Source organism: Artemia franciscana, chromosome 17 (genome assembly GCF_032884065.1).
Source record: "Artemia franciscana chromosome 17, ASM3288406v1, whole genome shotgun sequence".
Taxonomy (NCBI): domain Eukaryota; kingdom Metazoa; phylum Arthropoda; class Branchiopoda; order Anostraca; family Artemiidae; genus Artemia; species Artemia franciscana.
This window is the reverse complement of record NC_088879.1, coordinates 24148834-24174853: the sequence shown is the minus strand read 5'-3', so window position 1 is coordinate 24174853 and position 26020 is coordinate 24148834. Positions and strand designations below refer to the sequence as shown.

General features: G+C 35.9%; 1 protein-coding gene across 3 annotated transcripts in view; it reads left to right on the top strand.

Moving 5' to 3' along the window:
• The window catches only part of LOC136038035 (uncharacterized), a 64706-nt gene that overhangs the window by 30931 nt on the left and 7755 nt on the right, over window positions 1-26020 (top strand). For 2 of the 3 annotated variants that reach the window (XM_065720978.1, XM_065720977.1), the window contains exons 5-8: window positions 2248-2489; window positions 5314-5764; window positions 17115-17806; window positions 23977-24116. In XM_065720978.1, the coding sequence (XP_065577050.1) occupies window positions 2248-2489; window positions 5314-5764; window positions 17115-17806; window positions 23977-24116 (1525 nt within the window). The remainder of the gene's footprint in view (window positions 1-2247; window positions 2490-5313; window positions 5765-17114; window positions 17807-23976; window positions 24117-26020) is intronic. The other variant, XM_065720979.1, reaches the window with a different exon arrangement.

The following is a 26020-nucleotide window of genomic DNA, read 5'->3' as shown; positions in this document are numbered from 1 at the left end:
TTTCGCCACCTAGCAAATCATCTTGCGCCACCTGAATAAAATACATGTAGTTTATTTTTGCTTGGTGGGTTTATAGACGCGAATAGGCTACTATACTGGTAACACATGGTGGCCCAATGTGGTTCTCGAGCCATTCATTTTGAAAGTCTTCACATTATTTCCGTTCGAACAATGTGTAACATGCCTTCCACTCTGCTAGAAAATTAGATGTGGATTGGGGTGTTGGAGGGGCTAATGACTTGTCTTCGTTTCCCAATCATACAGATTCAAAATCCGTTTTAAAGTTCAAACAAGGTACAACACGCCTACCTATCTGCTAAAAGCTAATAGGCGTTCGAAGAGCCACGGTCTCATTTTCAAATCATTAATACAGATTGAATGTCCTTATACGCCTCCCCTCCCCTCTAAGTTTTTCAACCAGTTGGTTAAGTACGTTTTTATAATAATTATTAGGTGAATGGACTGATGGAAGTAACGTAAATGCATGAAAGAACATATCATTGGTAAATGCAACCATTTTCTCAAATCAGTTTTAATTTATGTTGATGAACTAAAGAAAATAAGTGAAATAACGAAACCAGTAAAAGCTTTTGATCGAAATTCTGGTCTCCTTTGTTTGTTTTTTTTTTTTTTTTTCTAATCGAGTACAGACAATAAATAGGATCAGCAAGATAATTTGATTGAAGATTTAAGTACTGTCATAGCTTCTAATGAAATTTTGACCTCAGTCCGAAAATGGTTTTATTTTATCGACCCAGTTGTGCTTTTGTGGTCCATCTGGGTTCAGACGAAAAGTAGATCGTCCCTAAATGATATGGGAATAGGTCATAAGGAAGTGTTGAAAAGAAATTTGGACTTTATGACAGGAAGAAAATAGTAAAGCTTTGTACAGATTGGAATGGAAGACGAGTGCGCAACGATGTCGTCCTCAGGGGTTCAGTGCTTCAGTGAGTCGTTTGTAGTAACAGCTCTAAATCAAAACACGTAACGTGTATAATTTGAAAAGGGAATTAAATTTTCACCAATGTTTTTATTTGTCGGTTTATTGATTGCAGATCCAAGGCTAATATTGGAATATGCACTTTTAAAATTTTAAATATATCAATTATTTATTTTAAAAATGAGGACATGTTACAATTTGTTGGATTGTTTTTCATGCTAGGTTTTTAATTTCTGTAATTGAAGCACCCTTGGTCTTCCAACATCCTTCTTCCATCCTTGACTCGGCAAAAATAGACATGTTTTACCTCTTTCGGCTCATGGCTCTTCAGGTATTATTTAAGAAACTCTGAAATCATTAAATGCTTATAATTTAACAAGTTATGGAAGGATTTTCAATCTGTACGATTGGAGGACGCCAAGTGATGGTTTTGGACGCATTTTCTTCCATGAGCCCCATCTCTAAATTTTGTATATTTTATGTGAATTTCGGTCACACAGATTAAGCTATTCTTTTTCCTATATCAAAGCGAACTAAGGGTATATCTGCATATAAGGATTCGATTTTCTCCAAATCTCTTATTTAGGGTTTCTGAGTTGATTGATTATACTCTTAAAGCTACTTTTGCTGCATGGAAGTTCAAAATAGAAAGACAATATTTACGCATTTCAGAAAAAAAAGTTAATCAAAATGTGTAGTTAGGAATATCTACGGTTTTTGATTCCAAATTAGAGCTAATATTGCAACATAAGGTCCAAAACTTGGTATTTTCAGTGGAAAAATTGCCCCTCCCCCCTTGCATTTAAAAATACATTTTGCTTCCCTCTCTCATCCACATTTTCGGGAATTAGTGCCGCTTACAGATGGTTGAAACATAGAAGTTTATTCACCCGAGAAGCCTCGTAACGCCTGACAGCTGCCATACCGCAAATATTTAACTCCGACTAGAATTCACTAGCTCTAGTTCAAAGAAACTATCAAAAACTCAAAAGTGCGACTATCTGCTGAACCAGGTAGAAGTCCATATTTTCGACAGTCTGATAGTTGAATCTTTCTTATTTCCCTCTCCCTGTGTGCAGGCATATTCGTTCGTGTGTAGAAAAGTCGAGTATTTCATATAAAAATGTCAGAGTTCCTTGTGAAGCACTCTTACTTTTTTGAAGCAAATCTATTGCTCATTCGATTTTGGATTTTATTAAGGATTGATAAAGAGTACATCCTTCGTTTGAAAAGGCCAAGAAAACTAAATAACATTTTATCACTAGCGTTTCATGAGGCTGAAATATTTATCTACCCTTTAATTTTAGAGCTATATCCAGCAAAACAACAAAACCATCAAAAGACTCCAAAAGTTCAAAAAATACGCCCGAGTATTGGTGAATTTCGATTGAGAGATCCTGTGATACAGCTTCAGAGAATAGAAAACGCTCCTTTAACTGCCGAAAGTGTTTCTAGTCCATCTGACGGTGAGGAGTCAGGTGACATGACCTTTGAAAATGTAAGTCTTGCAGAATTTGCCAGAAGACAAGCAAGGCGAAGGTCAACAATGGTTGGTATTTTAAGAATAATTTTGTCATATTTTTTGGCTTGCTTTGATCCAACTATAAGTGACTGACAGATGATGTTGGGCATATTGGGATGCACGCCTGAGGAATGCAGGACTTTGCTGCGGCTGAAATACTTATTTTTTTTTCTATTATTATTATTCAGCATTTCTTATGTGAAATCTGAAAAAAATGAAGCTTTTTTATAACTCCCCTCCCCTTCGTAAAAAAAAAAAATAAATCATGTGGACTTGCCTGCTGGGTCCTATTATTAATAACAATTTAATTCAAAACAAGAATAAATAAATAATCAAGTCAGACTTAAAATGAACATAATTACCACAAATAAGATTGAACAATGTGCGGGGGGGGGGCTGTAGATATATAAGTTTCAAACCAATTGCACACATGTTTTGGTTTCATTGGGGGAGGGCATACCCCAACTTAAAAAATTTGTTTAGATTAAAGTCCTACTTGCACAAGAAGTTTCATATTCTTTTTGAACTAATAGCATTTTTCTAGCAAAATTGGGTCCTTTTGACCCAAGGATCAAAGTATAAAGTTTCAAGTCATTTGGAAGATACCCCTCCCGTTAACTTTTTTGTTCTTTTGAGCATCCCTAAGGGATTGGCCTAAGTAGCTTTCTAACCAATCAGGGATAAAAGTGTCCTGGTCCATTTCCTGGGCACCTAACTCACTTTCATTCTATCTTGTATTCTTCTCTAAAACTCCGTGTCACTAGATTTCTGCAAACCAGAACCTTAGTGTGAACCATTACAGCTGAGCAATCGCTGCAATAGTGCTTTCACTATCCCTAGCTTTTTAAGTCCCTGATAGAATATTGAGTTTCACGAATTGTTAAAAATTATTGCCCCTCCCTCCCCCCTCTCAATAGAAGTTGAACTTCACTCCTAAAAATCTCTTCGACACATTGTAATTCAACTCACAAAAAAATTCCAGATTAGTCCATTGTTTGAAGTTTCCTGATTTGACCAATCAAATTCATATGTAGTAACATCATTATGAAACAGGTCAACAGAATTGTAAGATAATTCTCGCTTGCGCTTGTTATTTGTCACCTTTTATTAACCTTCTTACAACAGTTCAGTTGTAACTTCATGATTTAGTGCTCAGCATATTGTTAAGTTTAACAGCATTTTTTTTTGTAAAATAGGTTGTTTTTTTTTTTACTTGGTCATGTACAATTCACATGCCTGCATAATTAAACATCAATGGGTAGGCATAATCCTTGTGCAGTGTTCATAATTTGCTTCCTCTTTATAAGCAGCAACTCAGATTTTGCAGTACAATCTTGCTTTTTTTTTCTGAATCGATTTTTTTTTATTATGTATCTTTATCACGCTTTCTAAGCAAAAAAAAAAAAAAAAAAAAAAAAAAAAAAAAAAAAAAAAAAAAAAACGTGTGACCAGGCACGTATGTGGGAGTTTAGGTCTGAGGGTGCTACATTTAAGAGTGAGGCACAGCTTTGAAATTTGGACAATTGAACCAAAAACATATCACGTTGTACTGGAAATTGAGAAACCTCAAGGCTTTAGGGGTTTTTGATCCTTTACTTCCCTTTTGTGTGTCCCTGAAAGTGCCGTATCCAGGATTTTTCCCAGAAGGGAGGGGGGTCAAAAGGATTGTTTTTCAGGGGGGGGGGGGGTAAAAACTTAAAAAAAACAATTTTTTAGAATTCATTTTTATTACGTTTTTACAAATCGGAAAAAATTTCTCAGGGGGAGGGGTGGGTCTCAAATCCCCTGGATACAGCCTTGCTCCCTGATTTACTATTAATAGGCCAGATCTTCAGTGTAAAAATATAAGCCATCTATAAAGTGAGTATGCTGCCTTTTGTATTTGAAAAAAAAAATTACGCTATGACACACATTGGGAACCTTTGTTTTCTTTTATTTTGTACTTACGTCATTTTACAAACTCAGAAATTCTCATTTTGTGTTTGGTTTTATTTTTGTCGTTTAGGATGGTAAATAGTTTAATCTCCTGCTTGAACAATGTCTGCTATCTATTAAACTTGAAAATGCGTTAAGGTTTTCTGACGAGACACATTCTGTTAAATATTTTTTACATTGTTTCCAGTTGTTTTCAAAAAGAAAATTTAGCAAAGCTTACATGGTAGTTATAAACTAAGAGAAAGCGTATAAGTTGATGGTGCTTCTTCAGACAAAACAGCAAACGCTAGCTTAGGTATGTCTTGTGTACATTGGATTCAAAACTAAAGCATTCACAGGCAAATATCACACAAGTCCATATAATAAACTCTATCAAACATCAAATAAATTCTAGAGCTTTATCGTTAAAGTGCTGAGTAAAATACGACACAGATGGTTTACAATATCTCTTGGTACTGGAAGAATTAATTGTTGACAATTCTTTTTGATTTGTGGGAGTCTAGTGTTTGCTCCTTAAGTTGAGGGGTTCTCAAGGTCAGGTAATAAACTAGGATTTGTTGGAGAGTTATAAGAACTTGATTCAGATTGATATGTCAACTCGTGTCAAAAGGGGAAAAAAATATCAAGTCTCTCCTATGTAGTAGTCAATGAACTTTAATTTCAACAAAATGTTTGAAAATTCAATTTTAGGGCCTCTAAAACCTATTCTGGACCTTAATTTTGTACATAGCCTTTTTGTGAAAAGCGAAAGATGTGTTGACCCGCTAGTTGTTTCCAATTGTCATTAAAAAAAAGATATTAGAAGGATGAAAAATTCAGTCATAGACGGATCACGAGGAGAGCTCCTTACTTTGGATGTAATCTGTCTCTACGCGCATGTTTTGGCCTAGTTACTTTAATTATTCATTTATTACAGTTTGTACCGCGACGACTACCTAAACGTCGTATTGTGTCTTTATCGCCTGACCAAAACAACCGAACAATACCTGAATCGTCCCCTACTGGAACTCCAGGAAAATTGCCCGAGTCAAAGGTTATTTTGAAGAAACTCTCAATTGCCGAAATTGAGCAATTTACACCCCAGAAACTTAAGCTCCACGAGAAAAATGGATCTTCCCCCGAATCACCTAATGTCCTTCTGAAAAGGACCCGAAACCAGAAACTCTCACCTGGGGAGATAGACAAACTTACGTCCCAGAAATTCAAGTTGCAGGAGAAAACCGAATCTTCTTCCCAAAAATTGACGTCACCCAAGGTCTTTTTAAGAAGAGTTTCAGTGCAAGAGATTGAAAAAGCTGATTCTCCCTTTAAGAAACCGAAACTCCCAAATGGAAAAGACGAATCTCCCATTAAAAAGAATAAGATTGGTGAGTAATTATTAGTTTGGATATCTAGCCCTATTCTTACCCGTCCAGGTTTTCCTGTAGAAATGGATGCTTATGTTTTTTTTTGCAAGTTTAATGTGTTATGGCGATTCCACCTACTGCCTTGATCTATTTCGCACGGGCGATATCTTCTCTTTTATAGAAAGCGTGAGCCTTTCTAATTCTTTTTTTTTGGGATATCAGCTCAATCCCGCACTTTTATTAACCATTTCAGCGGATTACTTTGGTGTAAAGAGATTTGTATTTTGCAGCTTCCCTGCTCTAGTCAACGAATTCTCGTTTTACCCGGTGTTTTAAGAAACCGGAAATGTTAGGAAAATGTCAAAGTTTTCACTCAAACTTAACATTATTGCTTTCTTTGAATGAGTTTTATTATACGCAAATATTCTGTTTATTATTTTCCATCGACAACTACCAGAAGAGGTATTCAAATCTCAACTGAAAGTGAGGGAGACTTGGATTAATTTTCTTCATTTTGCCTTTTGAGAGTTTGGACATGTCTGGACTTATGTTGAGGGGTTTATGAATTCTTGTCATTGGGATGGTTGCCAGAAAGGATTATCGGATTTTAACAAAATGGTTCAAAATAAAAGCCCCTAATTCCGGTCATCAGGACATCTAGCTGAAGGGGTGATGATATTTCATCTCAACCTGCTGGGTAGTAACATTTAATTTCTCAGTTTCACCTCTCAGTAGTACGCAGTGTTACGACTTTAAAATTTTGATTTGTACCAAACAGCTCTTAAAATGTACTTTCCGGGAAAAAATGTACCAGACACAAAAATATTACGCGCATCTTGCTTTGAACAGTACTCTCCATAAAATACATAATCTCTTCCTTTGCTCTTTTGCTCTCTCTTTCCTCTTTTTTTATCACTGTTATTATTGATTTATTTCCTTTAAAATCGAAGAGCATCTAAAAAGAAAACATGTCGTCAATGTAATGCATAATACCCTAATAATTGTTTTCTTTTCCATCATATGGGTCGTCAGACCGTCTTTATTAATAAGAATATGTTATTTAAAGCTGGGACTTCACCTAGCGGATCTGGGCTTTCTGGATAGTGAAGCCGGTCCAAAAAAAGAGGAGCCCCAGATGGGTTTTTTTTTTTTTCAGTTCCACTCTCCAGCACTTTTCAGAGCTTCTACAATCCTTTTGTTTTCATGTTTAATCAAAGTCAATTTTTAATTTCTTATTCTGTGTCATCCACCTTTAAAAATATTTTTTCCCCATAAAATCTTCCTGAATCTGGAAGTCTGGAGGCTCAAATTCCCCCTTTCTTCAAATTTTGTCCGGGGTACATTTGGTCTGGCTTGACGTTCCAAATCATGTGTGAACAAAACAGTAAACCCAGAACCTGGAAGCCCAGATGTTAGAAATTCTGAGAGGTGAAGTCACAACTTAACTCCTTTTCTATTGGATCGTCCAACTCCTTTAGGGCCCAAAAAGCACATTATTTAGGATTATATATTTTGATCAACCCCAGGCTTCATTCCAGTTTGGCAATAAAGTATATAAAAAGTAACTACTGCTGCGTTATAGTTGAAGCGATTGGAAGGAACTGATGAATAAAATATACCTTAGGTTTTCCAAAACATCTGTAAAAATATTGCTTATATTATAAATATTATGATTTATCAATCAAAGTATTTTGAAAAAGCTTAGCATCGAATTAGTGTAGCAGTTGTTTCCAATTCCTCAAGCTAAAAGGCAGCTATAGGTAGTTTTTCTTTTCTTTTTTTTTTGCCGATCTAGAACGAGCCCCTATAACCAGGAGCTGAAAGACTGAGCTACTAACCTTAGTTTTGTTGGAAAACAGATCAGAATTCCCTTAGAGACACAAAACAGATCAGTTGTTCAGAAATTAAAATTGCAAGAAAAGACTTAAGAGAATCGCATCATCATGATCTCTAAGCAAAAACTCAATTTCTTCTTCTTTAGTATCTTGTATTTTATGAAGTACTTGTTCTTTTTACCCTTTCTTTTCTTTCCTGAGGATTCTTGGAGACACAAGTACCGTGGTCGTGGATATGCTCCATTGCATGAATCAATGAGTAAACGGTCTCAACTGCAGGACGGTTTCGAGACTGTTTAAACAACTGGTACTGCACTGATAATGTGTTGTACACAAGCGGATGAGTCTGGAAAGGACATGAAAGAGAACATGAATGTGCAAGGCTCCCAGTATCTTGTGGAGCTAAGATTATTTTCAAGTTCATTGAGTTTCGCCCACAAAAGCTCAGGACTCTTAAAGTACTGAAGCGGCAAACGCTTAGACTCAGCAGAGATTGAACGCTGATGAGCGTTTAATTCTTCTAAAGATTGTCGATCGACTAAGTTAGGGAGCATGACTATTACTGGTACCAAGTCTTCTTTGCCAGAGGCAGCCACAAAGGTTGACTTGCAGTAGAAGCGATGAAGCTCCTTTACTAACTTTACGCAAAAGTTCAGACACGATTGTAAAGGCATGCACTGTTTGGGCATGAATATTTCTTTCTTTCTCATCATTTTCCACATTTGTTCCAACATAGATTATTTTGAGAGGCAAAAAGTAATCAGGCTTGGACGGATCATCCCTCCGGAGATGTCCGTCCAGCAGTGCAAACTCCTCGGTATCTCGAGTGATCTGAAGTGGGAGGTCCACGTTACTAACATCACAAAGCAAGCTAATTTGGCACTTTCTACGCTTGAAGTTTTCTTGCCACCTTTTAAGAATTTTAAGTTTCATTCGCCCTGTTCTTGAATGTTCTTGACCGTTTGGCATTTTGGCTTAACTACATTTCCAATCTTATACAGTAGAGTCAGTCCTGAAGCGAGCATTAAGAATTGTCTATGGTCAAGGTAAACTCCCATATCACTTTCTTCTTAAGTATTTCCAGCTCACTACCCTATCAGAGAGAAGAACCCTCCTGTGTACCCGGTTTGGCAATTAAGCCATGACAAATTCTGGTTTCCAAGATTTATTCCCCCTGCCCTTTCTACCTTTAAGATCCCAACCTCAAAGACCCAAATCTTAGAAAGTCCCAACCCTTCAACCTCTCCCACAAATCCACGAAAGATACAGGAAGAGTTTCATTCCTGCATTTGTAAACATTTTAATCAGTGAATTTGTTGTATTGACTCAATTTTTCAGTTGATTGGTTTTTATGGCACTTGGTATTAACCAAGTGACATATAGCAGTCGCCAATTCTGTCGGTCTGTCTGTCGGTCCCGGTTTTGCTACTTTAGGCACTTCCAGGTAAGCTAGGACGATGAAATTTGGCAAGCGTATCAGGGACCGCACCAGATTAAATTAGAAATAGTCGTTTTCCCGATTTGACCATCTGGGGGGGAGTGGGGGCCCGGTTAATTCGCAAAAAATAGAAAAAATGAAGTATTTTTAACTTATCAGCGGGTGATTGGATCTTAATGAAATTTGATGTTTGGAATGATATTGTGTCTCAGAGCTCTTATTTTAAATCCCGACTGGGTCTGATGACATTGGGGGGAGTTGGAGGGGGGAAACCTAAAATCTTGGAAAACACTTAGAGTAGAGGGATCGGGATGAAACTTGATGGGAAAAATAAGCGCAAGTCCCAGATACATGATTGACATAATCGGAACTTATTTGCTCTCTTTGGGGTAGTTGGGAGGGGGGAGTAAGTCTTAAAAATTAGAAAAATGAGGTATTTTCAACTTACGAACGGGTGATCGGATCTCAATGAAATTTGATGTTTAGAAGGATATCGTGTCTTAGAGCTCTTATTTTAAATCCCGACCGGATCTGGCGATGGGGGCGGGGAGTTGGGAGGGGGAAACCTAAAACTTGGAAAACACTTAGAGTGGAGGGATCGGGATGAAACATGGTGGGAAAAATAAACACAAGTCCTAGATAGATGATTGACATAAACGGAACGGATCCGCTCTCTTTTGGGTAGTTGGGGGGGGGGGGTAATTCTGAAAAATTAGAAAAAATGAGGTATTTTTAACTTACGAACAGGTGATTGGATCTTCATGAAATTTGATTTTTAGAAGGATATCGTGGCTCAAAGCTCTTATTTTAAATCCTGACCGGATCTGGTGACATTGGGGGAAGTTTGGGGTGGGGAGACCTAAAATGATGGGAAACGCTTAGATTTAAAATTGAGGTATTTGTAACTTACGAAAGGGTAACCAGATCTTAATTAAATTTGATATTTAGAAGGATCTTGTGCTATAAAGTTCTAATTTCAAATTCCGACCAGATCCTGTGACATTCGGGGGAGTTGGAAGGGCGGATCCGCTCTCTTTGGGGGAGTGGGGGCGAGGGTTAATTCTGAAAGATTATAAAAATGAGGTATTTCATTAGGTTCTTTAGGATTCTTTAGGTTCTGACCTTCTCACAAGTACCAAATGAGCTCTTGGCTCTTGGCTCTTCCAACCTCGTACCATATGAGCTCTCGGCTCTTCCGACCTCGTCACAAGTGCCATATGAGCTCTTAGCTCTTGTTTAATCTGACAAGTGTCTGTCTGACACTCTGCGTCTGTGTCTGTTTTTCCCTTTTTTTATGTAACAAGTTTTATCTGACTAATACCTCACGTAAAGTGCTGATTCGGCGCCACACGCTGTGAAAGTCGTTTTTAAAATAAAAGTCTCAATTTCTCATACGTACCTAACGGCTTTTTTTCGACTACATCAGTACGTTGGAAATTCCTGCCCACAGCTCTCATGACAATGGTAGTAAGTTATACCCTTGTGGCATATTAGGTTTCTACAGAAAGTGTTGTCTTAGAAACATTTAAAAGGGCTCATTCGATTGGAAATTGAGAGGAATAGTGGCCTTTTTATTAGTCGAAAGTGATTGGAGGGCAGATGACGCCCCTCACGCCCATCATTTCCTCAACCAATTCCAATTAAAAATTTTGAGATAGCCATTTTGTTCAACGTATTTGAAAGGTCCGGAAATTATGTCGTTGAGGGTAACAACACACCCCCCCCCCCTCCGCAGCCTTCATGGCAAGGGCTGTAAGTTATGCCCTGGGGACATGTAAGGTTTTTAATAGAAAGCGTGGTCATATAAACTTTGGAGGGGGTTAACTGGATCGATAATCAGAAACTCTACTACTCTTTTAATAGTCAAAGTGATGAGAGGGCAGCTGCTCCCCCCCCCCACACACACACATCTCGTGTTGTCTCAAAATGCATCTAATATAAATTTTGAGATAGCCATTTTATTTAAAATAGTCTAAATATCACATAAAAAGGCTTTTGGGGTGGAAACAAACCCCAAAGTCCAGGGGCAAGGATTTAAATACACCCAGGGCATATTTAAGGTTTTTTGAAGGGGTGGTCGTATATGCTTTGGATGAGACTCATTGGATTGGTAATCAGACATTATAGTGTCCTTTTTGATAGTAAAAGTGGTCAGAGCACACCTAGTCCCCTCCCCCACACGCACAAGCACGTCCTGTTTTCCCAATGTCCTTTCAATACATGTTTTTAGACAGTCCTTTTATTCAAAATAGTCTAAATATCATATAACAAGGCTTTTGATGTTGATCCGAACCACCGAGCCTGAGGGTGAGAGAAGTAAGTTCTGTCCTTGGGGCATTCAAGGTTCTTATGGAATGGATGTCTGTATAAACTTTATTTGTGGCTCATTTGGTTGAAATTGGAAGTTCTAGTTTCTTTTTAAGAGTCAATAGTGATTGGAGTCAACTAGCCCCCCTCCCCCAAACTACCCCTCGTATCATCAAAAGCATCTGATTGAAATTGTGCGATGGCAGTTTGTTTAAAATACTCCAAAGAACATATAACAATGCCTCCAGGGAGTTGGTACAACCCCCTGGGTGAAGGGCTTTAAGTTATGCCCTTTGGCCATATTAGTTTTATATGGATGGTTGGTCATAATACATTCAGATGGGTCTCATTTGATTTTTATATTGGAAGTTATATTGTCATTTTTAAGGGTCAAAGTGATTTGAGAGAAACACCCCCACCCCCCACGTCCATCATTTCCCGTGACAAACATCCAAACGAAGTTTTTAGATATCAATTTTACTCAGCATTTTTGAAAGATTCAGTAATTATACGTGGTAATAGTTGTAGTAGGAGAATGTAAATAGCACCTTTTTTTTCAACGTCCTCTGCAACAAACGATGAAATTTTTAACTTAATATTATCAACCGGTCCTAAAGCATTGCTGATACGTCCTCTTGACAACCTGTATCGGCGTACTGTTTTCGATTTATTTGGGTAAAATATTGCCCAAAATGTTCGCCTGAATACCCCTAGGTTTATTTGTAGTAGTAGTAGCTATATTAGTTATAGTAGTAGCAGTAGGAGTATAGTTGACAATAGTGGTCTTAGCTCTAGTAGTAGTAGTAGTAGCAGTGATAATAATAGTGGTAGTTGTAAGAGTAGAAGCAGTAGTATTATCATACAAATTTTGTCTTTTGGTTTGTTCAACACCCCCCGTATAAGGTGTTGTAAGTTTTAGTGTCACACGCAAAACTGTTCCTATTGCTGATATGCCATTTTGAAAATTTCAAATATTTTCTGAAAATTTCACCTCCATATCTTCATAGGTTGTGGATATTGAACTAGCTAGAAGACACTGTGTGTATGAATTTAATGCTGCTTCTACGGTTACTGTAACTAACGAATTTTTTAAAGTGGCTAATTTGATTGAAAACTAAACGTTCTTGTGCTCTCTTAGGAGTCAAAAGTGACTGGAGGGTAATCAGCCCTCCTCATTAGCTCATAATTTTCCAGACACTTCTAATCAAAATTTTAAGACAACCATTTTCTTCATCATAAGTGAACGGTCTAGTAACTATGTCTCTAGGATTATTAGGGTGTTCAACCCCCCACAGTTTATATAATATGCCTATTATGCTTAAAAACTAAATGTTGTTTTAAAATTAAATCAAAACGGACTGTGTGTATGGTGGTCGCCAAAAAGACATCTCAGCAATATACCAAGAACGACTGATGGTATTAAGCTCGAACTTTCGGGGCTACTTCTATTACTACTTTTGCTCCTAACATTTTACTAAATCAAAGGAGTGTAAGTATTTCTAGCTGTGAAAGAGCATAGGTTAAATTTTTTTGGGTATTGTATTAAATTTTATCTATGAGGTCAACTAGAGGATGTATGTTACTAAATTAAACACTACCATTTGTGTCATCATTTTCAAAAGGGTATATGTTGTTTTAAATTGCTGAAAAGATTTTTCCAGCATACAAATAGTAAGCCAAACAATAAGTTCTTGAAAAAAAAAACAGAAAAATTCTAACTATTATTTTCTTTTTCCCTGAAAAAGACTATGTCAATATAAAATGAACAGAAATTAATTAAGAAATTTTTTTTTACCAAATAGGTTTTTCAAAAAAAAAGTAAAGAACTTCATTAAACCAGAAATGAACAAAAATAGAATCAAATGATCTACCAAGCATAAAACTACCTCAAATCAGCATCAATAAATAAATGAAACCCAAAACGAACAGAAATTGCAATAAATAACCAAACTCAAAACGAGCAGAATTTAATATGAAATGGGATTCAAAACCCTTCTACTTTCTAAAATCCAGAATATAATTTGTATTTTACTGAAAAAAATTAAAATGAAGGTGTATTGTCAGTTTAATATGCATATGCTGATATTTATTCCTTAAAATCTCAATTAATTTTTGACTTCTTAAAGTATAAAAGTGAAAACATTTGAAAGAATTTTTTTCAGTTAAGTGCAAATAATATTCTGGTCTTAAGCATGAGGGTTTTGAACCCTACTCATTTTAATTTCTGCTGGTTTTGAGTTTGGCTCGGTTATTTTATTGTAAAATCTGTTTGTTTGGGGTTTCATCTATTTATTGATGCCGGTTTATGGTAGTTGTATCCTTGGTAAATTATTTGATTCTATTTATGGCCATTTTGGGTTTAAATTAGTTCTTTACTTTTTTTTGAAAAACTTAATTTGTGGGAAAAGTAAAAAAAAAAATATACAGTAAAAATATGTTGCCTTATCAGGGATAGCTAATCTGCACCTTTAGCTATCTGCAGTTACCAATGGGTCAGTTTTAACTATACTTCCACATACCTACCTTAACGATGAAACTAGGTGGTCGTTTTAAATTTTATGCCAATTTTCTGAAAAGAACAGCTGAAAACGTACGTTCGCACAGAATTTATACTCTCTTCAAAATCACAAAGAAGAAAGCGACAAGTCGCGAGCCATCACTATTTTTATAACATTGAACAGTGAGAGTCCTAATTGCGACTATCGAAAAAAAAAAAAACGCTGAATTTTGTAGCAAATTTACTGAATTTATACCAGTTTGGCAAAATTGTACTGAATTTTCAACTTTAAGAAAAAGTCGTACAGATGTACAGGTCAGAAGAAAATGTACTTAATCTTGTATAATTGCACCACCCATCGCACGCTGAGCACGCATCTATTTCACCCTTTGTGGAGGAAAGGGCCCCTAAATTCTTGTCATCATAACATCTACTAAACACGTAGCCTTGGTGCTCGGTGGGAGGTAAAAGTAAGGGTTTTAGTGCTGGCTTTTGGAAGCTTCTGTTGGATGTAATCTACGCTAGGAAAGATAGTCATCAAATTCTTGGCTTCCTTATATATACAAGAGTTTTTAATCCTAACTGAGCTTCACTGAGCAGTTCATGGTAATGAACTGTAAGTACGGGGCGACTCGGCTCAAAAGTAACCTGAACTAAAAAAAATGGAATTTTGATGATGATAGATACAACAAAAGAATTAGCTAATCATGTTATTTTAAATCTATATGAATCATCAAGTTTAGTGGTACCCATGAAAAGTTACGAGCTTTAGAAAATTTGTTTTATTTTCGAAAAAGGGAGGAAACACCCAAATGGTCGAAGAATCCTTATGAAAATTACACCCTCATATTGAGCGTATCCGAGAACCCTACTGTGGAAGTTTCAAGCTCCTATATGCAAAAATGTGGAGTTTTACATTTTTTGCCAGAAGAAAGATCACGGATGTGTGTTTTTTTTATTATTTATTTATTTAAAGATCGGAAGAGGGTGTCTTCGAATAAAGTTAAAAGTTCTAACGCCCCTTTTACGTAACCAAAAAGATGGGAGGGCAAAGTTTGGGATAGGTACATAAGTTATGACACTTGCCCATTGATTACACATTGTATTTGTTATTGGGAAGTAGTCAGATTTTTTTTTGAGTGGGGTATTTTGCACGTTGAGTGGGTTTCCATAAGGAGAATTTTCTGTGGGGAAGAAACTTTCCAGGGGAAATTTTACTCTGGAGGAGGAATTTGAAAGAATTCCTATTCGAAATTCTTTTCGTTTGTCTTACTTTTTTTCTTTGCCAACTCAATTTTGCAAGTGGAGATGTAGCGGGGCTATTTTCAGCGTGTTTGGATTTATGAGAAAGAAATTCCACGGAATGGGGGATTTACGGAGTGATGAGAAAACGATTAGAAATTAGTCTTTCAAATAAAAGTGTGCTAAGGAGATTTCTTAAGAGTACATCTTCCGCAAGAAATCTTACGGGGCGGGAGTATTTTTAGCGAGGAAGGAACTGCCCGGAAGGAATTCTACGGGGGGGGGTTAGTTTGCGCAAGAGGAAATTTCCACCGATGGGTTTTCTGTGAGGGGGGGGGGGTCCTATGGAGGATGAGCCATATTTACCTGCATTATTTGAAAAACGATCGTAAATTAAAAAAAATATATTCTACGGGAAGTAAGGACCCCCCCCCCTCTTCAATACCTTGCTTTTTACGCTACAGTTTGACTGTTTGCCCCAATTTTTTAATAACGGATCCTGAAACACAAGGGCTGTTTAATTAGAATAGCAACCTTATTTAAGAGTGCTAAAACTTTAACGTAAAGAACAAGGATTGAGGGGGAAAGTAGCAATATAATTTTCGTTCGTTTTCAATCAAAAAATCTCCTCCATGCTTTCAATTAAAGCAAAATTGTTTTCTTTTCATTTAACCGGTAGCACTATATATAAATAATATAAAGTAGAAGCATTCCCTATCTCAACCATTATACAAAGCTGAACCGAGATGAAAGTGCTCCGGAGAACGTAGAAATACAAGCGGCATTGGATTTTTTCACGTGTAGACAGGTCAGGGTTCTCTCTTGAACGCGAAACTTGGCTTCACTTTTGTAATACTAAATTTTAAAGAATCTAATTTTAATTTAATTTATCCCAATACATACATTAAAATCGGTAGTTAGTAGTGTAATGTTATTATTAGATGTTTTTAGAAATTAGAAGTAGGTTTCAAAGTTTCGAGTTGGTTTCAAAGATATTTTGAGAAAATTTCTGCCAAAATACATGTTCCACGGCAATATACACTGAATTGTTGATGGATGATGACAGACGAGGATATGGACACAGCTTTTATACGCGTCAAAACTGTAGCAGCCAAATATTACTGAGTCGTGATTCTACTGTATATTATTTATATGCACTGATCGGAAGTAAGAACTCGTGAATTAATTGTACCTTTTTGTCACCAAAACTAGCACCAGAAATGGGTGTCAGTTCCATGTCTGCTTTTCAGAGTCAGAGAATTATTCTATCACTAACGGATAGAGGGGGGGGGGTCCCTCAGTCTTATCTTTATGGGAACATAAAGGTATTTGTGGAATTAAGAGTCCGTTTTCTTGCCTAATTATTTGGCGTAATGTTAAATTTACAAAGAAACCTGATCAATAGCTTGAACCAGTATTTTGGGTATATATGCTCGGTCGGACGTTTGTAAGGGATGATCTACATTCTTGTTTTTCATATCCAGAAGACTGGCCAGTGGTGTTAATTCATAGAAATTTAGGGAGAAGGATCAAGTCATTTTTTAAAACGATGTATGGCTGGTCTTTTTCCAAATTTTGGCACGAAAAATACAAAAATCGTATTTTTCATTGAAAATATTTCCTCAAATTGTTCATCAAAATTTAGAGGGAAATCTAAGAGGCGAATACCAGCCAATTCCCTCCCTAATTTGCTACCCCTAAAGATGTTTCTTTTTAATATCAGTCAAATTTGGTCGGGGTTAGCAGCTAAAACTTTGGTTAAGCGTTTTAAGAGCCTAATCAATTGTCTCTGGATTTGCTCCACAACTATGGTCCATGGGTTGTAGTTGCTTAATTGGGCCTCAGGACCGAAGGTTTAGCTAGATTTCTCAAAAAAGCTATTGAATATTCGTGAAACAAAAATGAATTTGGGATGTGTTTGGTTTTCCTTTTTGTTGAAGAATTTACATAGTGATTTTTTTTTTAATATTCTGTATTGTTAATGAGCTCTCCTTTATAGTAATCAACATCATTTTTACGAATATTTTCTTCAGTTAGCGTTTTCTTTTGTAGGCTATTCATTAAGGAAAAGCATTGATGCAATGGAAAATATTGTAGATATAGAAGTAGTTGAGGTGGCTCAACCTACAGACCCGCAATTCGATACAGTGTTAGAGGAAGTCGAGAATATTGCTGAAACTTTGAGTGAACCAATCTCCTCTCTACCAATGCAAGATGAGGTATCTGAGGGCACTTTAATTTTGGAGGATAATATTTCAAATCGGTTAAATTCCACATACACTGTTGATGTTCCTCTTACAGACGAGACAGCAGAGTCTAATAATGTCGATTCTGTTGCAGAAACTAATAATCTGGTAATTGTGTCAGAAGGTGATTGCAATTCTTGGGGTGATTTGGTAGCACGTCCAAATCATCTTCCAGTTACTGATCCCCTCGAGGGAACCAGCTCATTGTATATTAGGAGAAAATCCAGAGGACGTAAATATCAACCAACTTCGATAAATGATCCTTCTAAAAAATTCTCAAAAAAAATTAAGTCGGCTGATGAGAAGGGCCGGAATTCCAAAGATTTGGCCACAAGACGTACCTCATCCCGTCAGAAGAAAATGCCTAAGCGGTTTTTACTAGCTAATGATGAAAGATGTCAAATGTTGTCTCTGGATAATCAGACTGGAAATTTAGCAACTGAAGTGAAAAATAGTTACGTTCAAAAAACTGAGATTACCTCCAATGATATCGCAGAGGTATGTCTTTATGTGTTTATTTTAGTTATTGGGCTTTATTTCACTCATTATTGCATCAAACATGTTTGCACAAATTTCTGAACCTTGGGTAGAGGGAAAGAGGGGATGAACAAGTGAAGAAAGCTCATCGTGAAGCCACCATTTATTAAATATTTGTTTCCTCCTTGTCTTTCTACAGATGTAGCATATTAAAATCTATTAAAATTTATAACGTAAAATATATACTATCATTTGTCTAAAAGTATGAACTTTTCTTGTAAGTTAGCTTACTTTGTAGTTTTATGCTGGAGGAGGAGGTGGGGGCGGTAAATATTCAAAAAAGTTTCTTCTTTAGGTCCCAAAATTCCATGTTTTCTTGATGCTGCTTCAAATCTTCATGTGGGATTTCTATTATTCTTGTTTGTACAGACATGCATTATTCATGTTTAGCAAAGTAATATTTTTAAGGGATAAATTGAAACTAAAATAAATCGCTTGGGGAACACCATGGCCATTGATGCTTATTTCTGTTTAAACGGTTCGCCTTTTATTTCTGTTTAAACGGTTTTTCCCTTTTCTTCTTTTACACATCTTTTTTTGCTACTCATCTTTTTTTTTATGCATCTTTTGATTGTTGGTATTTTTAGAATTAGTTCCTTCCAAATAACAATTTCTGTGTTTATGTTAAACTATATTGATTGCTAGAAGGCTGAGCTTCCTTCTGTAGTTTGAAAGTGAGTGGTAAAGAGAAGTGAGTAAGATGTTCGACTCATACTACTCAGTCATACAGATTAGTCAAGGTAAAGTGTGAACGCGAATAATTAAAAGTTGCCAATTTTACAATCTTATTTAAGGAAGAATTGGGCCTTATACACCCTAAAAAGAGTTTTAGTAAATCTACTGATATAGGAGTTAGAAAAACAAAGGTTTCCCCACAAGACAGAATTTTCGCTCTCTGGTTTCAGTTATTGTCTTCACCATGTTGACAGCTATAGCCGGCCCTAGTCTGGTAAAGAGAAGTGTGGTAAAGAAGACGGATTAGACCGTTTTATTGCATAAGTCAAGTTATTCGTGGAATGAATAGTGTCTTTGAAAACTTAGAGAATCCTGTGCTTTTGTTAACCATTTCTCGCGGACAGAATTGATTGGAAAAGATTTATATTTTTGCAATATCCTTGCCCTAGTCCATGAATTCTCGTATTAGCAGCTGTTTTGAGAATACAAACATGTTAGACCACAGTCAGAGATCCACTCAATCTTAACATAGTTTCTGTGTGTTACTTTTTTCTTTATTTTGAATAAGTTTATTTTTTACTTTGAATAAGTTTTGTTGCATACAAATATTTTGTTCAGGGTTTTCAATCTTCTTGTATTAAAATGAGAATTTTCGACATTTACCAGATGAGCCTGTCAAGTCTTAGCCGAACTTGGTGGGAAATGAATCAATTTTATAAAGTTCACCTTTTGGGAGTTCGAATGTGATGCCACATTTGTGGTGAAACTTTCAATTCTTATCATTGTTATACTTAACCGAAAGGTTTTTGGATCATGACAAAATTGGTTAAAAATAAAAGCTAACGCTTTTTCTAGTTATGCCATTTGAATGTTAATTTCTTTGTGTTTCGGGAAGTATTTTCGACATTTTTCGCTGGCCAGACATTTCCTACATTAAACTCAGCAATGTTGTTCTTGTACATATCACTAATTATTTTAATGTATTTATCCAGTATACCATTTAAGATTAGGTCCTTCGTTGAAGTTCTTTTGTCGGCTGAATCAAATGTTTGTTTATGGTATGCAAAAATAAGGACTAAAGGGGTCTGATGACTCAGGTGTTTCTCAATTATTAACCTAAGAGTGAAAATTTTATCAACGCATCGTCTCAAATTCCTGAAACAACACTTTTCTTCTATTAAAACTTTGTCAACATCATCTCTAAGTCTAAAAAGTATCTTCATACTAATTAATTTGCTTCCCAGAATGCAAGCTAATGCCTATAATTTCCGCGTTTGTTCTTATCGCCTTATTTTTTTATGGAGGGTTTAATCCAAGTTTTCCTAAAATCGATAGATATTTCCCCCTCTTCAGAAGAAAAACGTATTCCTGATTTTCATTAATTTATTTCTAACCTCACAACCACTATATCTAAAACTCTCATTTGCTGCACTATCAGCACCTAAAGCCTAATGATTAGATTTTTTTTCTTCAAAGTTTTACAAACTGTTTTATTGTTTTTTATATCATTTCCTGTAACTCTATAACGGCTTAGTACATTCTTAAAATATTCTGTCTGTCTCCCTTTAACTCTTTTCTGACCACTAGTTGTGGCTCGTTAACTGGGATATAAGTCCAGATTGGCTACCTCCTCTGAATTTTATAACATACAAATACAGTATTTTACTATTACGTCGTCATGCTGCATCCTCCTGATCTTTTGAAAATTTTCTTTTTAATTTATATTTTAATGCTTTCTCTTCTATCCTTTCAATCTTCCTACTTTTGTATAATCTATCGCTCAAGTACTTCTTATACAAACCCCTTCTCTTTTATTCCAATCTAAAAGTGTTATCACTAATATTCGTGGCTGTGTCTCTAAATTTACTCGTTAAGACACCATATTATAGTTCACGAAATATTTTCCTAAAATTATTCCTTTTATCTTCTATATAACCAAATCGTAGACTCTCCAGATTAATGCCCAACTGTCCCTGGAAAATCTCTCAAATTATCTTCCTTGATTTTACCAACGTCAAGTTTTCCTGGAAGATGATTAACCTTCCCACATTTCAACTTTGGATTATCTCTAGATACCTCTAGATGATCATCTTTACTTTCAATATCAAAAGCAGCACTTCAATATCCCATAGTATTTTGTGCAGATTCTGCCAGATTTCAGTTTACAATAACATAATCAATAAGGTTGGCTGTCTTACCATCATGTGAGCGAGTACCATGTTAACTTATGGTTTATTTTATGCTTAGATACTGTATGGATTATAACTATATTGTTATGCCCACAAAGTTGCAGCAGTCTATAACCTTTACTATTTTCTCTCCTACACCCGATTTACCTAGGCTAGGTAGGTCTGTTTCTACCTACCTCTTCATTAAAATATAATAGAAACACTATATTTCTACCTGCACCGTGTCTATTTGTTCCCGTAGCTGTAAGTAAAATTCATATGATTTATTAGTATCTCCATTAGTTGAAACTCCAAAGGCATATACTGCCATAGCATGATTTCTCAGACTTTTCAGTCGTAAAGTGAGCACCTGGCGTTCTATATTTTCACCCTCCCAGTAAAACTTTGCAGGTTGCTTCTTCGTCATGAACGCTACTCCCTACCTGTCCCATCCCACCCTTCCTGTCCGAGTAAATAATTTCCATTTCCCACAATTTCATGTTGCTTTCCTTTGGGACATGAGTTTTTGAAACCCCTATTAAGACAAGTTTAACATCTTTATTTGTCAGTCTATGATTGTTGTTTTTTTAATGTTGTAGCATTCCTAGTTACAATTATCATTTAAACATCATTTGGTATTTAAATTAAATGGCATTTCAAATTTATTATTGAATTTAATGTTTAAATATTATTTGATTATCGTTTGCTATATCATTTGAATTGTTAAAATTATTATGGCTTCAGAACAGAAGGAGCAGAAGAAGTTATAGGGACAGAAGCAGTAGCTTACGACGAAGCGGAGACCTCAAACTACCTTACAATGCTGGAACAGCTCCAACCTCTAAGATATTAGCTGTTACAGAGTTACCTTATCACTCACAGGAAATATTGAATTAAAGCAAATCTAGTATATGGCGTATTAATATTGCTCTTGTAAGAATTAAAATTACGGCCGTCATAGAAAGCATTGCGGTACACAGCTAAATTGAAGATAAGTAAAAAGTATCCAACAAATCCTGCGTAAATATTAAGGCTTTAGTATCGCAGCAGAAGTGAAAATTCATAGGTGTTCAAAATTAAAATATACAAAAAAATAGAAAAAAGCATGTTAGAGTTTTTTTTGCTAATAACTTTTTTTTTCGGTTTTCCAGGGAGTTGATGTATCTGGATTGGGTCTACAGTTTATTTTATGTGGGTAGAATCGTTTGCTACTCCCTTGCCTAGTTTGGATTTTTTTGGGGGGGTGGTATTGTTTGGGACGGTGGTATGAGTTTACTATTAAAAAAATGTTTTATGGATGACTTTTTACTTTAATGACGTTTACTTTTTTTGTTTTGTTTCTCCCCTGTTTTTTACGTGGCTATAGAGCTACACAAGGGAGACTAAGTTGAAGTTTTTGTTATTTTTGTGTGTAAATTACAGTGGATCTTGGTATTCACTGATATACTTCTTGTTTTTGTCAAATTCAAACGAATTGCCGGGTCTTCAATACAGGTTGTTTCGCCTCAGTGCAAGGCGCAGACACCTGACAATAGAAATAAATATGTTCCGAAAATTTATTTCTTTTTGTTATGTTTTTCGACTTTATGTGCCAATTTGTTTTTATGGCACTTGGTACTTACCAAGTGACATATAACAATCTCAATTTCTATCTGTCTGTCTGTCGGTCCCGCTTTTGCTAGTTTGGGCACTTCCAGATAAGCTAGGACGATGAAAGTGGGCAGGCGTATCAGAGACCAGAGGAGATTAAATTAGAAATAGTCTTTTCCCCGATTCGACCATCTGGGGGGAGCGAGCGAACAAGATAGTTGAGAAGAATTTTATTTGCCGCTAAAAAAAATGATTGTTCTTCTTAAGTATGACTTGTGGTCTAAGGGTATAATTCTCGCTTAGGGTGCGAGAGGTCTCAGGCTCGAATCCTGGACCGATTCAATTTTTACATGAAGAAGATCCAAAACTAGATACGTGATCAGCATAGTGATCGCTGAAGGTTGGCAGGCGTATCAGGGACCCGACTAGATTAAATTAGAAATAGTCGTTTTCGCGATTCAACCATCTGGGGGGGAGTGGAAGAACGGTTAATTCGGAAAAAATAATAAAAATTAGGTGTTTTTAACTTGCGAACGGGTTATCGGATCTTAAGGAAATTTGATATTTAGAAGGACCTCGTGTCGAAGAGCTCTTATTTTAAATCCGAATCGGATCTGGCGACATTTGGGGGGAGGGGAGTTGGAGGGCGAAACAGGAAATCTTGGAAAACGCTTAGAGGGGAGAGATCACAATGAAACTTTGTGGGAAGAAGCTCTTGGCTCTTCCGACCTCGTCACAAGTGCCACTTTAGCTCTTGGCGAATGGTTTTCTAATGAGTTTATTCCTATGAAATCGACTCGTTTTACTTGAAGATGGATCATCAGTCAATTTGTTCTTACCGAACTCCCCTATAGGTGTTACTTTTACGAGCGTCAATTTTGTGATACAAACGTAATCGCTTTAGTAACACCGTGGGTATTGATGCTTATTATTTAACTTTTATTTCAGTTTAGACGGTTTTTTCCCTTTTGTTAAGACCCTTAATGCCTCAGTTTATCACATTAGTCTACAGACATAAACAGAGAGGACGTACAGAGGTATTCAGAGGAATAAGTGAAAATCCCTGTTTTATTTTTCATTCGACGGATTTCACGATTATTTATTGAATTCAACCAGTACGTATGAAATAACCGTTCCGTCTCTTTGTAACGTGTGTATACATCGGCGAAAGAGGCCAAATTATTCAAAATGAATATGCAACCAGGGTATGACCATCTCTCTAAAAATAAAATAAAAGGAAAATCGCATAAAGCAATAGCTGAAGGCTCGACCTGTTGATCGAAGTTTATAAGATAGATAATTTGCTAGAAAAAGAACCCCTGTGCATGAGAACAATATTATTGCAGTTAAGGTAGGAAGTGATGTTATGAGCTCGTTTGATGTTGAATGTAGAGTACAAGTAACAAGTAAGGCTGTGTCCTATCCCCGCTTAAATGGATTATTTTAATGGATTCTATCCTAAGGAACACAGCAAAGACTATGGGAGAGCAAAGAATGACTATGGGAGAGGATGAAAATGCTAGCAAAATGAATTATTTTTGAAGGTTCTGAGAGTTAAGGGTACAAAAATGGGCATGAAAATTAATGTGGAGAAGATTAAGTCTGTTGTACTTGGCATAAATGAATATGAAGCGGTGATGTTTGGTAAGATTGATCAAGTGGATTGCGTACTGGATTAAAAAGCTGCCTTTTTTATAGGATTGTCCTACTGAAGATTCCGCGGTTGAAAAAACTGTTTTTGCGGCGCCCACCATTATTGATGACACATTGTTTGGTTCACCAAACCTATCAAGAAATCCCGGAAGACGACGTGCCATGAGCGAAACGATTGTCTCTGTGTGAGTTTTATTTTTCATATATGCAAACTGGAGGAAATGTTATCGTGGTCTTTAAAAACAGTATGTAAATAAAAGTAAGAACTGGCATATTTGATGCTCCTAAGCATAATTTAGAATAGGTTTCACATTGACCAAATTTCAGAAAATAACACTTGTATCTTGTAAGTGTAATTGGTTGACTAGGAACCCTAATTAATAAATCTACGTGATTGGTAGATAACCTAGAAATATACTCAAATAGCATTATTGTATAACCTAAATGGATCTCAAGAAAGAAAAAATTAAGAATATAAGGGAATTATCTATTTCGAAATCAATCAAAATTTTACATGCTTTCTAAAAATGAACAAAAACTAGACAGTTAATTTTATGTGTGCATATTTTATAACCGTGCATATAACAATTTGTAGTAATTCGCTTTCCTATGCCATTCCAAGAGGTTTTGTAATAAGATGACTAATCTTTTAGAACTGTAACTGATAGTCTAGAAACCGTTATTTAGTCAAATCTGGCTTTTCCTTTAAAAAATTCGACATATATCTATATCGAAAAGATTGTATTAATTTGTTCTGAATCGTGAAAATATACCCTGGAATATATAACTGGAAGGGTCGTATCCTCTATATGTAGCTCAAAACATAACTGGAAGTTTAGTATCCTCTCTTGCTCAACGTACTAGACGGGATCAGCGCAATCGTACAATTTATATAGCTCATTCTCTACTATTGCAAGATTTAAGGTAGTTTATTCTCCTTTTTTTCTATTTCTATCCTTAGAGTTGTGAGCAATAATTCTACTTTATTCTTTACCAGAAAGTATTCCTTATTTCATTGATTACTTATTTACTTAATTCATTCCTTACAAGTACTTTCTTAAAGTAGTCTGAAAGTCCCTTCAAAATTAATTGTCTCATCATTATTGATCATTTTTACAGTAATTATTTATTAATAACATACTTTTTAATACGCGCATAAATAAACACATATGTGTAATTACACATAATTGCATATATGGATTATTTAAAACAATTAATGCTCGCAAATCAAAATTGTATCAAACAGTTCCTGATAACAAACTGAGCGACCGGCTTAATAGTAACTGAAACTCTAAAAAATGGAATTTTGATACTCTTAGATACATCAAAAGAATCGGATTTTTATTCTGCTTTTAAATATATAAGTTTTATCAAATTTAGTCTTATCCATCAAAAGTTCCAAGCCTGAAATTTTGCCTTAGTTTGGAAAATAGGGGGAAATACCCCCAAAAGTCATAGAATTTTAACGAAAATCACACCATCGCATTCAGCGTATCAGAAAACCTTACCGCAGAAGCTTCAAGTTCTTTTCCTTTTTTTTTCAGGGGTGATCATATTGACCTAATGACTCTAGAATGTAGCGAGAAGGCTCATTCTAATGGAAATAAAAAGTTCTAGTTCCCTTTTTAAGTGACCAAAAAATTGAACGGCACCTAGGCCCCCTCCCTCGCTCATTTTTTCCCAAAGTCAGCGGATCAATATTTTGAGATAGCCATTTTGTTCAACATAGTCGAAAAACATAATAACTATGTCTTTGGGGCTGACTTACTCCCCCACAGTCCCCAGTGGAGGAGCTGCAAGTTACAAACTTTGACCAGTGTTTACATACAGTAATGGTTATTGGGAAGTGTACAGACGTTTTCAGGGAAATTTTTTTGGTTGGAGGGGTTGAGGGAGGGGGTTACGCGGAAGGATCTTTCTTTGGAGGAATTTGTCATGGGGGAAGGGAAATTCCATGAAGGGGGCTTAGGATTTTCTAGCATTATTCTAGAAAAACTATGAAAAAATAAACGTGAAAAAGTGTTTTCTACTGAAAGTAAGAAGCAGCATTAAAACTTCAAACGAACAGAAATTATTACGCACATGAGTG